At 45.3% G+C, this 14,168-nt stretch overlaps 1 protein-coding gene across 3 annotated transcripts in view; it reads right to left on the bottom strand.

The window, feature by feature from the left end:
- CEP41 (centrosomal protein 41) overlaps nt 1-13,713 on the bottom strand; it is a gene marked incomplete at both ends in the record, with an annotated part of 46,173 nt that extends 32,460 nt beyond the window's left edge. For all 3 annotated transcript variants that reach the window (XM_080700906.1, XM_080700905.1, XM_080700904.1), the window contains 2 exons: nt 1,147-1,210; nt 13,681-13,713. In XM_080700906.1, the coding sequence (XP_080557032.1) occupies nt 1,147-1,210; nt 13,681-13,713 (97 nt within the window). The remainder of the gene's footprint in view (nt 1-1,146; nt 1,211-13,680) is intronic.
- Nucleotides 13,714-14,168: the final 455 nt, after the last annotated feature.

Genomic DNA, 14,168 nt, shown 5'->3' on the forward strand with positions numbered 1-14,168 from the left:
ATCTACATTCCAAACATTTAAGTCAGTGTTATTTACAGAAACACGCATAGTGGAAGATAATGATTTTGCAGTAGACTGGAGAGAGGGAAAGACAAAGCAATGAGGTGGGTCACACACAGGCACACCTGCCCTCACTGGCTTTCCTCAGTTGTCTTGAAGGACTGGTAGGAAATTTAGTATTGCTAAAGGCAGACAGTCCCCACTAGCAAAGCCGTCTTAATCAGGTGGATTTTCCACAGCAGGCTTTAAAGGGAAGGGGAAAAAATAAACAAATAAACAACCTAAACCCCACAAGGCTGCAAATCCGCTAGGATCTGGGCAGCAGTCCTTATCACCACACCGGAAGACGTGAATAGCATGGAAATAAGCAGAAGGTGCGCTCAAAGTGCATGTCACCTGTACTGCAGCACTAATTAAATTTGCCTGGTATTTTAGTGACTCGTTCAAGTCTGTCTACCTCCACTCAAATCTAACCTAGTCTATAACCTCATGCAAACACTAAACTGAACAAACATGCACACATACATTACTGCCAGTTTAAAAATATATATTTAAGGTGATCTAAAACAGAGGATGAGCTGGGCGTAGTGGCGCATGCTTGTAATCCAAGCATTTGGGAGGCTGAGACCAGAGGATCACGGTTTGCAGACAGCCTCAGCTACTTAGTGAGGCCCTCTCAACTTAGTGAGACCCTGTTTCAAAGTAAAGAATACAAAATACGGCAGGGCGTGTAGCTTGGAGGTTGAATGCCCCTGGGTTCCATCCCCAGGCCTGCAATAAATAAATAAATAAATAAATAAATAAATAAATAAATAAATAAAACAGAGGATGACCTCCTGATATTCATTTAGCATCAGCCCTCAAACTTATTGATCAACAGTTTCAATTTCTGAGATTTCATTTTCTCGATTTATATTATTTCTTACGTGGAAAGGAAAAATGAGCTAAGTTATGTGAATGCAGTTTTTTTTTTTAATTGATAATCTGAAAAACAGCTTTTAAAAGATCTATCCTGAGCCCAGAAAAACATCAGGCAAGATAGTGAGAAACTTCTAGCTGTGATTTTTATCAGGTTTGATAGTTGCTTCCTGTCAATAATTAGCTATTGGATTTTTTTAAAGTTCTAATTTTCTAATCTTTACTCACCAGTGTCCAGTCTTGACTTGACATGCTGGTATCTTGGGTTCTGTGGTATCCTTCTAGTTAAATACTACAAAATAAGAAAATTCACAATTAATTGGGTTAAAGACAAGACTGAAGAGCCAGATGCTTACTTAATAAGTGGAACAAACAGGAAAGTCTCATAGACTTTAAAGGTGGAAGGTGCTCTAGGGACCCAGTTGTCCCTCCCACGTAAGGCTTGCTGTGGCATTTCCTCAGGTGAGGAGTAATCCTGTTAATGTTAAAATACTTCCACATTTTGTAAAAAAAAAAATCTCAGAGCACTGTGATAAGAAAACAAATCTCTTAAAAATTATCGCTTACATTGAGCCCAAATCTGTTTCCCTCCAATTTCCTTTCAGTCCACAGTGTAAATCAGAACAAAGCGCCAGCTTTGGCTTCAAGAAACCCATTAAAATAATGAAAGGCAGATGGGCCTGGTGGCACATGCTTGTAATCCCAGCATTTGGGAGGCTGAGACAGGAGGATCCCAGTTCGCCAACAGCCTCAGCTACTTAGTGAGGCCCTTTGCAACTCAGTGAGACCGTTTCAAAATAAAGAATAAAAAATAGGGCTGGGGAGCCGAGCGTGGTGGCACATGCTTGTAATCCTAGCGCTTAGGAGGCTGAGACAGGAGGATCGCACGGGTTCGAAGCCAGCCTCAGCTACTGAGTGAGGCTCTCAGCAACTTAGTGAGACCCTCTTTTCACATATAGTATAAAATAGGTCTGGGAGCATAGCGTGGAGGTAGAGAAGCCCCTGGGTTCAACCCCCAGTACTACCAAAAAAATAAAAAAAAAATAGAGCTGGGGATGTAGCTCAGAGGTAGAATGCCCCTGGGTTCCATCTCCAGTACCACAAAAAGAAAAATTAAAAAGAAAGGCAACTATCCTGCCCCTCTTTTTAATGCCACTCCGTATTTGATGGTTCCTGGACCATCTCCTCTGGAACCCTATACATTTTATTCATAGATCCCCTGCAATTTGGCAGCTGGGATCCAGTTGTAAGCACAGTGCCCCAGGTACCATCTGATCAAGAGCCTCCCGGGCAGGCGCTCCTGCTGCTTCCCTGAGGCTTGGGCTCACAGGTGGCATTTCCCATTTGTGTTCAGCAAAGATGCCTTTCAGAGCAGGTATGGTGGTGCACACCTGCCATTCCAGGACTTGAGAGGCTGATCCAGGAGGATCGCAGCTTCCAGGACGGCCTCAGCAAGGTAGTGAGACCTTGTTTCAAAAAAAAAAAAAAGGGCTGGAAGCATAGCTCAGAAGTAGAATGCCCCTGAATTCAAAACCTAGTACCACCACCATTACCACCACCACCAAAAAAGAAAAAGGAAGGAAGGGAGGGAGGGAGGGAGGGAGGGAGGGAGAAGAGAGAGAGAGAGAGAGAGAGAGAGAGAGAGAGAGAGAGAGAGAGAGAGAGAAAGCCTGTCAGGCTTTCTTGTGCTGTGTTCTTGTAGATAACTCTTAGAATCCAAGCACAGGACATTAACTTGCACTAAATTCTTGCAGTGAGTACAGGAATTAAATTCCCACTAAGGGAAGGAAGGCTAAAGAATTAAAAAACATTACAAAATACACGTTTCTTGTTTAGGCCTTTTTTTCTGTCCTACGTGTGTGAAAAACGCGTGTTCTGCATAGGCAGCAGTGGAATATAGAATAAAAACTGGGTGATGGCTTTCCAACCTCATCTTCTGCAGGTTCCCATGCTGAAGTGGTCAGGGATGTCCCCCTAATGTCTGCAGGCTTGGCAGAAGTCTGCCTAGAATGCTTTTTCTCAGCTTGTCCTTGGGCAAAATTTATTTCCTCTGTAAAGCTGTCCAAGGTGGAATTAGGCATTTTCCTGCCCTGGCCCCAGAGAGCTCTGTCCCACTGTCTACGACCAGTTCTTCCTCTGTAGCCTGGGATTTCCTTGACAGCAGGGACAATGATTTACTCACATCTGTATTTGCCCAGGACCTAGTACATGATAAACACATTTACTGATACTCAGTCAATAAATGAGTAGCTGAAAGAGGACTGTATTTCCGCAGCTATATTTCCTTAAGAGAAACCATAAAATAAAAAAAGGCACTATTAACTACAGGATGACCTGTTGGGAGGATTGCAAAATAAATTATATATCAAAATATCTTTTCAAATGCCCTAATAAGCATAAAAACAATATAGGATATTTCCCCATCATACAAAATACCTTTTAGTAAAAGTTTGGGATTTCAGAGACCAAGGAAAAAATTTAAAAACACAGGGGCACCTATAAAGAGCTATCAATTTTGCCAAGTAAGGACAACCAAAGCAAAACTACCATCTGCTATTTTATTTTATTTTTTAGGATAAAGTTTATTTTTTAAATTAAATTTTTAGCTGATACATAAAAACATAAGCCATCTGCCTTTTTTTTTTTTTTTTTTTTTTTTTTTTTTTTGGTGGTGGTGCTGGGGATTGAACCAAGGGCCTCAAACATGCTATGAGAGTGCTCTACCACTGGGCCACATCCAGACTTGCCATCTGCTATTTTAATACTGAAAATGGAAAAACAAGAGAAAAAAAAATCCTGGAGTAAAAAGTTCAGTTCCTTAGCGTTATTAAAAAACGCATGACATTGTCTGTGTATTTCACTTCACACCTGGCAAGTTAACCTTAATTAGGAACAGTTAGCATCAGTCCTCAGATTGCGTTTGCAAGCTAAGCTATTCCTTCCTTGGAAAAAGGTTGGAAAACTCATTCCTCATTATGACCAGTAACCTGCTGTGTACAAAAAAAAGTGACTCTAACGCCGATTCCAATTCTTTCCTAGGATGAAGACAGAAAAAGATTCCTGAGAGAAGGAAGATATATAAAGACTTGGAAGGGAGACTCTAGGTCAAGTTCCCCAGGGGGAAGACAATATCAGAGCAAAATGAAACAAATGAACAAACGCTGATCAAGCAAAGTACATACTAGGTTTCGTTAACTCAGGCTAAGGGACTTTTTTTTGGTACCCTGTATTTTTTATCATTTCTATACCCTATTTCCTGTTTTTACTTTTGTTTTGTTTTTCCCACTAGTTTCCTAGCAAAGCCTATTTTGAAACATTCCAGGCTAGTCTCTGCTGAACCGAGGGGATTTTGTCCATACCTAAGCCAAAATAGCTGAGAAGTGAGGGTATCTCTGGGGACCAGGTGTGGTGGCAGCAGAATGAGGAGGGCGAGTGTAGACAGCTGCAGCCACGCGGCCCTTCCCGCCCCCGGTTTTCCCTTACAGGGACTAATGAGAAATCCATATGCTGCAGCAGAAAAAAGCTACATTTCTTTTCCTCCTCGTCCCCTCTTCAGTCCCATTCCTTACTTTTGATTTTCTGCACACCACAGTGTAACGCTATTTGTGCGTGACACCGAGTGCCGCGGACCTGCTGGAACGGCCGTACTTCTTTCCTTATAATCCTTTGCTCTTGAGGGGACTGTTCCTTGACCTACTGACCAACTGGCTTTCTTTCAGTGACACAAGCAGACTGGGATGGCAGGAGAGGAGAAGAGCTGTGAAACGAGGCTGTTTCAAGGAAGACTATTCATGCCTTCAACAAAGACTTACTTGAACATGGGCCACTCCGTTCAGATATGTAGGAGAGCCTAGCAGGAGCAGGCCCCCGTGCTGAGGTCGGGTGCAGAGGTAAAAGCCAGTCCTTGCCAGCTGGCTACACTGATGTCAGGCCGTGAAGAGCGAGCAGAGGGAGCAGGGTGTGAAGGAAGCGTACAAAGTCAGCACCTAACCCAGACCAGGCTCAGCCGCCATCCCCAACAGTGCCCTCTGAGATGAGTCCTGAGGGTCAAAGTTAGTCAAAGTGGCGGGGAGCCAGGGGACCTGACAGAGAGAAAAGCATGGTGACTAGAGGAAGTGTACACAGCCTTAAGAAATCTAATGGCCCCAGCATTTGGGAGGCTGAGACAGGAGGATTGCGGACTGCCTCAGCTACTTAGTGAGGCCCTCTGCAACTCAAAGAGGCCCCGTTCTAAAATAAAGAATAAAAGATTAGGGCTGGGGGTGTAGCTCGGAGGTAGATGCCCAGGTCTTTAAAACAGAGACATTTGCCAGGCATGGTGGTGCACGCTTGTAATCCCCGCGCTTGGGAGGCAGAGACAGGAGGATCAGGCTGGTTCAGAGCCAGGCGCGCTGGCTTAAGAGACCCTGTTTCCAAATTAAAAATATATATAAAATAGGTCTGGGAGTGTAGCCCGGAGGTAGAAGGGCTTCCAGAAACCCCAGACCACCAAAAAAATAAAAAAATAAAACAGAGACATTTGTCAATGTCTGGAGACATTTTGAATTGTCCTACTAGGTGGTGGGGCATTGCTGGCATCTCATGGGTAGAAGCCAGGAATGAAGATGAACACCCCATAATGACAGGTCAGCTCTCACAACAAAGAAACAGCCAGCCCAAATGTCAACAGTGCTAAAGCTAGGAAACCCTAGAGCTGGGCGTGGTGGCGCACGCTTGTAATCCCAGCTTTTGGGAGGCTGAGACCTGGAGGATAGTGGTTCGTGGACAGCCTCAGCTACTTAGTGAGGCCCTTTGCAACTCAGTGAGACCCTGTTTCAAAATAAAGAATAAAAATAGGGCAGGGGGTGTAGCTCGGAGGTAGAAGGCCCCGGGTTCCATCCCCAGTACTACAGAAAGAAAGGAAGGAAGGAAGTCAGGCAGGCAGGCTAGAGAAGTGACTCTAGATGGGAGTGACTGAAGTTTAGGGAGGAGTAAGGAGATTACATCTCCGTTTTAGGAATATCACTCAGACAGCCCCATGAAGGAGGGAGGCACACAGAGTCACTGAGTGGCTGCTGTGCTGAGAGAATCTATAGTCCTCAGACAGCTGCTGTAGCGATGAAGGGAAAGAGACAGTTTCAAGAAACATTTTAAAATGTACAATCAATAGGGCTGTAACAAGAGGACGACAGTGGTACCCTACTCCCAAAAGGAGCTAAGGAGAAAGCATGTATGGAAACCGTCTTTAGGTTAACCAAAATGGAAGTGCCTAGCTGGATACATGTGACTGGAGATGAGGAGAAAGATCTGGGCGAGAGAAAACCAACAAACAAAAAGACTGGCGTGTTATTAGCACCTGGGCAATAAAGCTGGGATAATGACCAAACAAAAAATCCCAACACTGAAGGTCAGGGAGGAAGGCTGAGACTCCGGAGAGGCTGTAAGAAGTGGGTCAAGGAAGTTAAAGAAGAGACACAGGGAGCAGGGAGTGGTCAACAGGGAACAATGCTGTCAAGTCAGGGAACAGGAGGTCAAGCACAGACAGGAAGACGAGAATGCGGGTCAAGAAGAGAACGACAGAGAAGCGAGTCTGGATTCGGCAAAACAGGACACTGTTGACAGCCCTGGTGGGAGCAGTTAGAGTAAATTGACATGGGCAGACACAAAAACAGCAGGTCTTGGGTAGGACAGGGGAGGAAGGAAAGAAAAGGACAGTAAGGAGACAGATGGTCTTTTTGTCCCCCCCAAGAGAGTTGCTAAGGGATAATCTTTGTTGTTTTGCTCTGTTTTGAAAAGAATAAAAAGAGCACAAGAGAGACAGATTTGAAAATATTTATAGGCTAACAGGCAGAGGGTCAGGGCCCGTAAGGAAGAGACGGCTGGGGATATATTTAAAATAAAGATATAAGATTGGTGATCATCATGAAGTTTAAGAGGAGGCGGGAACTTAGAAAGTTCCGTGGCTATGGCATTATTACAGGCTGCCGGAGAACAACCTATAATGTCAAAGACACTCTGAGGTTTATGAAGAGTAAAAAAAAAAAAAAAAATGCCCAGCTGGGCACGGTGGCACACACCTATAATCCTAGTACTTGGGAGGCTGAGACGGGAGGATGGCAGGTTCAAGGACAGCCTCAGTAAGACTCATCAATCTAGCAAGACCCTGTTTCCAAATAAACATAAAATAGAGCTGAGGGGTAGCTCGGAAGTAGAATGCCCCTGGGTTCAATCTCCAGTGCCACAAAATAATAAAAATAAAATAACAACAACAACAACAACAACAACAACAACAATAATAATGCTGCCCAAGCTGAGTGTGGTAGCACATACCTTTACTAATCTCAGTACTTGGGAAGCTCAGACAGGAGGGTTGCAGGTCTGAGACCAGCCTCAGCAAATAGTGAGATGCTCAGCAACCTAGTAAGATCCTGTTTAAAAAAACAAAAATAAAAAGGGCTGAGGGTATAGCTCAGATTGAGCCCACTAAACACACGTACACACAATATCCAGCACAAACACGTCTTCTAGGAAGTCTCCTGTGAAGGCCTCAGTCAGATGGATATCGCTTTCCTGCCTGGATTATTTTTTTTTTGGGGGGGGGGGTCTGGGGATGGAAACCAGGGGCATTCGACCTCTGAGCTACACCCCTGCCCTATTTTATAGTCTTTATTTTGAAACCGGGTCTCACTGAGTTGCGGAGGGCCTCAATGAGTAGCTGAGGCTGTCCACTAACCGCGATCCTCCGGTACAATCCTCCCGAATGCTGGGATTACAAGTGTGCGCCACTGCGCCCGGCTTTCCTGCCTGGATTTTTTTATCACTGTGCCATTCACACTTCTCATTCTCTGCACTTGGGACAGGGCTCTACCTTGTACATCTCTGTTCCGTTACAAGGCCTCATACTCACCACTGAACGGTAAGTACCTGTCAAACAGAGACCTGGGCAACGTGCAGGGTGCGTGCTGGTGCCACGTGAGCAGCACAGACACCAAGTGTCTAGGATCCTGAAAGAAGGAGATCGCTCATGTACTGGGGTAAGAAAAGATTTCACAGGAGAGTGGGCACAGGAGGTGTTTTAAGGGTTGAGTTTCTATGGACAAAAATATGTAGAGATGGATGGAAAACGCACTCTGAGTGGAAAAATTATAATAGCAAAGCCACCTTAAAAGCATGTGTAAAGAACAATTGCCCTGGAGTGGTACAAGCCTACTCAGGAGGCTGAGGCAGGAAGATCACAAGTTCAAGGTCAGCCTCAGGAACTTAGTAAGACCCTGTCTGAAAATAAAAAGGGCCGGGGCTGTAGCTCAGTGGCAGAGCACCCGGGAGTTCATACTTACTAGCAGGTTATGTACAGCGAGACATGGCTTTGTGAATGGATGGATAATGGAGAAGGAAGACCCACAAGGAGTCAAAGATGGGATTTTTTTCCAAAGGAAAATCACCCAAAAGATGAGACTGAATCATAAATCATCCAAAATAAGGGAGCTTTCCTGACTCCCCATCTCTCTCAAAGTGGGACTCAAAATGTTGTTTGTGTTTCCATTGCAACACATATAACAAGAATGACATTTAAATGGTTTTGAAAATGTTATACATTTTGTTCAGAATCTATTTACCTCCTCCACTTACAGAGAGAAGTCCATAAGATTAAGGGAGGGGGTGCTGGTTTTTAGGCAATCTTACACTTATTTATGTATTTATTTATTTATTTATGGTGCTGGGGGCTGAACCCAGGGGCATCCTACCTCTGAGCTACACTCCCCAATCCAGTATGTGTGTGTGTGTGTGTGTGTGTGTGTGTGTGTGTGTGTGTACTAGTGTTCCTGGAAACCCTTCTACCTCCAGGCTACACTCCCAGACCTATTTTTATACTTTTTTATTTGGAACAGGGTCTCTCAAGCCAGAGCGGCTGGCTTTGAACCTGCGCGATCCTCCTGTCTCAGCCTCCCAAGACGAGCTTTTTGAAATGGCAGTTTTAATCTGGCCCATTCACATTCCGCTCAAACATCTCCTATGCCATGCTTCCGTGTACAGCACCATGTACAGCGGGTCCCTACATTCTCAGCACTTGTAGCAGGGTGCATTTTTCAAGATGGCCACAAGAAAATCTCCCATTTGGTCACCCTGCGATATCACCCTCTTCCTATTCAGGGGTTGGGCCTGTTCTCTCTCCAGAATCTGGGACTGTGACCAAGCAACACTATCTGACTTCTGAGGCTGGACCAGGAAAGTCTATGTAGCTTCCGCCTGTCTCCCTTGGGACACTTGCCCTGGGAACTCGGCCATCATGCTGTCAGAAAGGCCATTTGTGGGTAGTGTGGTCAACAGATAGCAAAAATGGCCACACATGTGAGTGAAGATGCTTTCAAGATCATTCAGGCCCAATTCCCGTCAATCTTGCAGAACTACACGAAAGATTCCAGGTGAGAACCACCTAGCCGAGCCAAGTTAACGTTCAGAACCATGAGAGGGAATAAAATGGTGGTTTCTGTTGTTTTCGCTCACTAACTACGGGAATGATTTTAACAAGTCAATATGTAATTAGAACACCACCCTGTCCTCTTATTTCTTAGCTAACGTCCTTAGGAACAAAAATAATCTACATGGCACATCTGTACCTCACCCTTCAATCCGCTGTAAGGGATTCAGTCCTCCTTCCTAGAGAGGGTCCCAGGGCAGCTACCCAACACCAGGGAGCTCCTGCTTGCTGGACAGAGTGGCTCCCCAGGTCCTAACTTACTTGACCTTTGCACACAGTGTGACACTGTTACTGATCCCCACCTCCTTCGGTTTCCATTTGCTTGGCTTCAGCGATACCTCTGTTCTCTGATTCTCCAATAACACCCGGATCATCCCTGTCAGCCGCTTAATTACTATGCTCTCCAGGATTCCACCTTCTCAATCAATAGGTTCTCTGTGGGCCAAACACTTAGGCTTACTTCCATTTATAGGCCTCTAATTTCCAATTAGTGAACTTTCAGCCTTGACTTTTCCTTTCAGCTTCAGACGTATATTTAGCCATTCATCTGACGAATATTCATGGAACTACTATTGTGTGCCAGGCAACGGGACAATGCAGACGAGGTCCTTATCTTATGTTCTTGTTAAGTGCGCCAGAAAAAGAACAAGTAAATAAAATAATTACAAATAATGATCTACTGGGTGAAGTGAACAGACTGAACGAAAGCACCACATTTCACTCCCTCCCGACAGCTCGATAAAACTTCACCAAAAGGGCACTGACTGGAGTGGGAGAAGGGACGGCAAGAGAACATGGGAGTCCTGAACTCCAGAAAGCTGATCAACAAGTGCAAGTGCCTCGGTGGACTCAAGGCAGGATGACCGAGGAGCGACAGGGAAAGAGAGCCAAAGCAATTCTCAGAGGCTGAGGGACTGACCGCGCCGGCGCCTCCACCAGTGGGGAGGGAACGCAGAGGCTGACAGACGGGTGAGAAGCTTGCGGATGGCTAAGTCCCTCCCCTTTCTGCACCACTGGCCAACTGGCCCAGGCTGGGAGAAGTCTGTAGATTAGTACCTGAAACGGTTTCTGGAGTGGGAAGACTCCATGCAGCAGAAGGCAGAGATACACTTGCTGAAAATATGGACAGGAAGCGACTGATGCGTATATGAGGTTGAGCCGCCAACTCTAGTCCTGCCAGGAATTCAACCAGTCTTTTACTCCCCGGATGCTGGAGGAATTCTCTGGAGAACACAGCCAGGTTGAGAGGAAAGAGCTGAAGGTGCAGATTTGAAAGGGGAGTCCCTAAACCATGGCTGAGCGAGATCGTTCTGTAACAGTGATCGGCAGGCCTCTCATCGATATGCAAAGACCTCAATCGCCTTATTAAAACTCCTATTAAAATATAAATTTTAAGTATATATACACATATATACATACATAAATTAACAACCGAGGGTGAAAGGAAGTCCGAGAATACTATCCCTTATCCCATAGGATTAATATCCTTATTAGAGATGCCAATGAGCTCTCTCTCCCCTCACTCCACTGAGAGGACAAGGTGAGACTGTGGACATCTACAAGCCAGGAAGAGCATCCTCACTAGAAACTAAATCAGCATTATTAGAAATAGCCACATGCCGGGCGTGGTGGCGCACGCTTGTAATCCCTGCGCTTGGGAGGCAGAGACAGGAGGATCGCGCTGGTTCGAAGCCAGCCACGCTGGCTTAAGAGACCCTGTTTCCAAATAAAAATATAAAAAAATAGGTTTGGGAATGTAGCCCAGAGGTAGAAGTACCACACACACAAAAAAAAGAAAGAAAGAAAGAAAGAAAGAAAAAGAAATAGCCACAAAGTGGAACCAACCCAAATGTCAAGTTACAAGCATAATTTGCATAATAAAATTAATCTATAAAGATATCTAGCATTATACTACTGTAAAATATTTAGGCACACAAAATAATGTTATGCAAGAAAAATATAGCAGGTGAATTATAAAGAAACACATTAAATGTACAGGAGTGATGACTATGGTGAAGGGAGAAAATGGGATAAAAGTATTAAGAACAAAACCTGGCTATAACTGAAAGGTATAGCTAATCAAATTGTCAATCTATTTGCACAAGTGAGGTCTAGCAACTAGAAAAACAAACCTACAAACCTGATATAACCATACCAAGAATTTAGGCAAGTTAAAATAATTAAGTTGAGCTATATTTTTCTTACATGGAATACTCCTAAGATATAGTAAGTTAAAAAAGCAAGTCAAAGAACTATAGGTATGATATAAAATTTATGTAAAACAAAATTATAATACAAACCTCACTCCTGTCTCTCTTCCTCTCTAGCCCCCCCCCAAATTTTTCTATGCAAATGTATAGAGTTTTGGAAAAGGTAACTATAGAAAATTATAAACAGTGATGTAGGAAATTCCCTATTCATTAAAAGTATAAAATTAGCCAGGCGTGGTGGCGCACGCTTGCAATCCTCGTGCTTGGGAGGCAAAGACAGGAGGATCCCACAGGTTCAAAACCAGCCGTGTTGGCTTAAGACACCCTGTTTCCAAATAAAAATATAAAAATAGGTCTGGGAGTGTAGCCCAGAGGTAAAAGGGTTTCCAGGAACCCCAGTACCAACCAAAAGAAAAAAAGTATTAAATTAAAAGCAGAAATTCCAGGAAAAACAAAAAACAGCAATAAAGAACATGTAATCCTAATGGTTACTTCTGCAAAATTCAGTATTTACAGTCACCAAAAATAACATAAACAAAAACTAAACTGTTAAAAAAAAAAAAGTAAAAAATATAGGCCAAGGACATGAGACATTTTTTACTGGTAGCAAAAGAAGCACATGAAAAGTTGTCCACCTTGGTTCCCCTTAGGGAAATGCAAATGAAAACCATGATGATATGGGACTATATAACCTATCAGAACAGCTGAAATAAAAATTCTGACGATATCGAAAGGTGCCAAGAGCTTACAAAACCTGGATCCCTCATACTTATTGGTGAGAATGTAGATGGTACAGCCTCTCTGGAAAATAGTTTGGCAATTTCTAATGAAACTAAGCATATGGTTGCCAAACAACCCAGCAATTAGACTCCTAGGTATCTATCCCAGAGGAATGAACATTCACATCCATACAAAGAGCTGCAACCCAGATGTTCAAATCCTTATTTGTAACAGCCCCAAAGTGAAAACAGCCAAAATGTCCTATACTAGTTGAATGAATAAACTGTTATATATCTACACTATCGAATACTAATTGGAAATAAGGACTTAACTCCTGCTCCGTGCCTGTTAATTTTAAAAAAGCTACTCTCCAAAGGTTCACATACTGTATGATTCCATTTATGTAACATTCACGAAATGACAAAAACCTAAAAGTTGGGCTTTTTTAGATTCCATATATGAGATTATACAGTAATCAGATATTACTAAATAATCACAGCCTTACGCACAGCCCCAATTGCCTTTTGCAACGCTGTACCAAGCAGCCACCATCAGATCAAACAACTAAAACTCTTGTGTGTTATAAAGGCCTTGACTTCAGCAGGTCACACACAAAAGGCCCCTGCCACAGGGACTCCTGCCTCTCCAGACTCCTTCCTACAGAGGACTGCTGAGAGTTCACACACTCCCTGAACCTTGACCCAACTGTTCTCTACCTGGGATGCTGCTTCACCTGCCTAATGAATGACCTTGGCATGTCCAGGCCTTTCCACCTCCAGAACCGTCTCTCATTCCCTCTGTACTCAAATCCTGTTTAAAGTCTCCCTCGCTAAACTAAACTTATTAAGGGCAGAGACCTTGTTTTGTACGAGCACCGCGTGTAAGGAGTCCAGTATCTGTTGACATCAAACTGCCACAAATGCAGCAGAGAACTAAGGGTGGGACAGGTGGCGTGGGAAAAGGTCTCCTGGAAAGGGTGGCCCGGGCGGCCTCTTTGGCCCCCCTGTCCAGGGTCTGGTCAGCCTGTTCCTGCCTCACTGGGCCCGCAGCGTTAAGAGCGCTGGGGCCTTTGAGTGTTGGAAGCTCCCTCTGCATTTCACTCGTCCTGCAACTGTTCGCTCCTAGACTGTAGGCCCTTTGAAGGCAGGGGCTGTGTCTTCTTGTACTTCGCTCCTCGCAGCGACCGAGACTGGCGTCCAGTCGGCATCTGGGCCAGGGGTGCGGGTCAGCCCCGGCCCAGCCCGCCCCCTGCTCTCGCCGGCCGCTTCCCGCCTTCCGGCTGGCGGAAGTCGCTGGCTGCTGGTCCCTGCCCACGTGGCGCCTTTTCCGGGGCGCCCGCCCCCTCCGGCTCTGGGGTCCGGACCTGGCCCTCACCTCAGGGTTCCCAATGTGCCTCCGGGCAGACATATTTGCTCCAACCGACCACGCTCGGGGTTCTAGCCTCCCGGGTTGCCTCTAACCCTAGCTTCCTACCCCTCCCCCTCGCCCACAACCCCGCTCAGCCGCCTCCCTACAACCTCTTCTCCGATTGGTCTGTCCTCCCAGGCCAGCCAATGGGAATCCGGTTTACTGTCTCAACGCAGGGTCGAGGGCAGCGAGAATCTGCTCAATGGTTGCCAAGGGCAACACGGGACGCCGGCTAGCCCGGCCTTTTGTGCTTTGGGCCCTGGCGGCGGGTTCCAGTTTTAGCGCGGGAAGAGGGTCGTGGGGGAGGGGATGCTGGCGCCTGCGCAGACCGCAGCGGGAAGGAGGGGCTCGAGAGTGGGAGCCCAACCGGCGTTTTAGCCCGGGAGGGAGGACAAGCACTGCGAAAGACGACCCCCACCCCCGAGCCCACCCTCCTCTTTTAAGGCCATTCTAAC

Source organism: Muscardinus avellanarius, assembly GCF_963383645.1.
Source record: "Muscardinus avellanarius genome assembly, chromosome: 9".
Taxonomy (NCBI): domain Eukaryota; kingdom Metazoa; phylum Chordata; class Mammalia; order Rodentia; family Gliridae; genus Muscardinus; species Muscardinus avellanarius.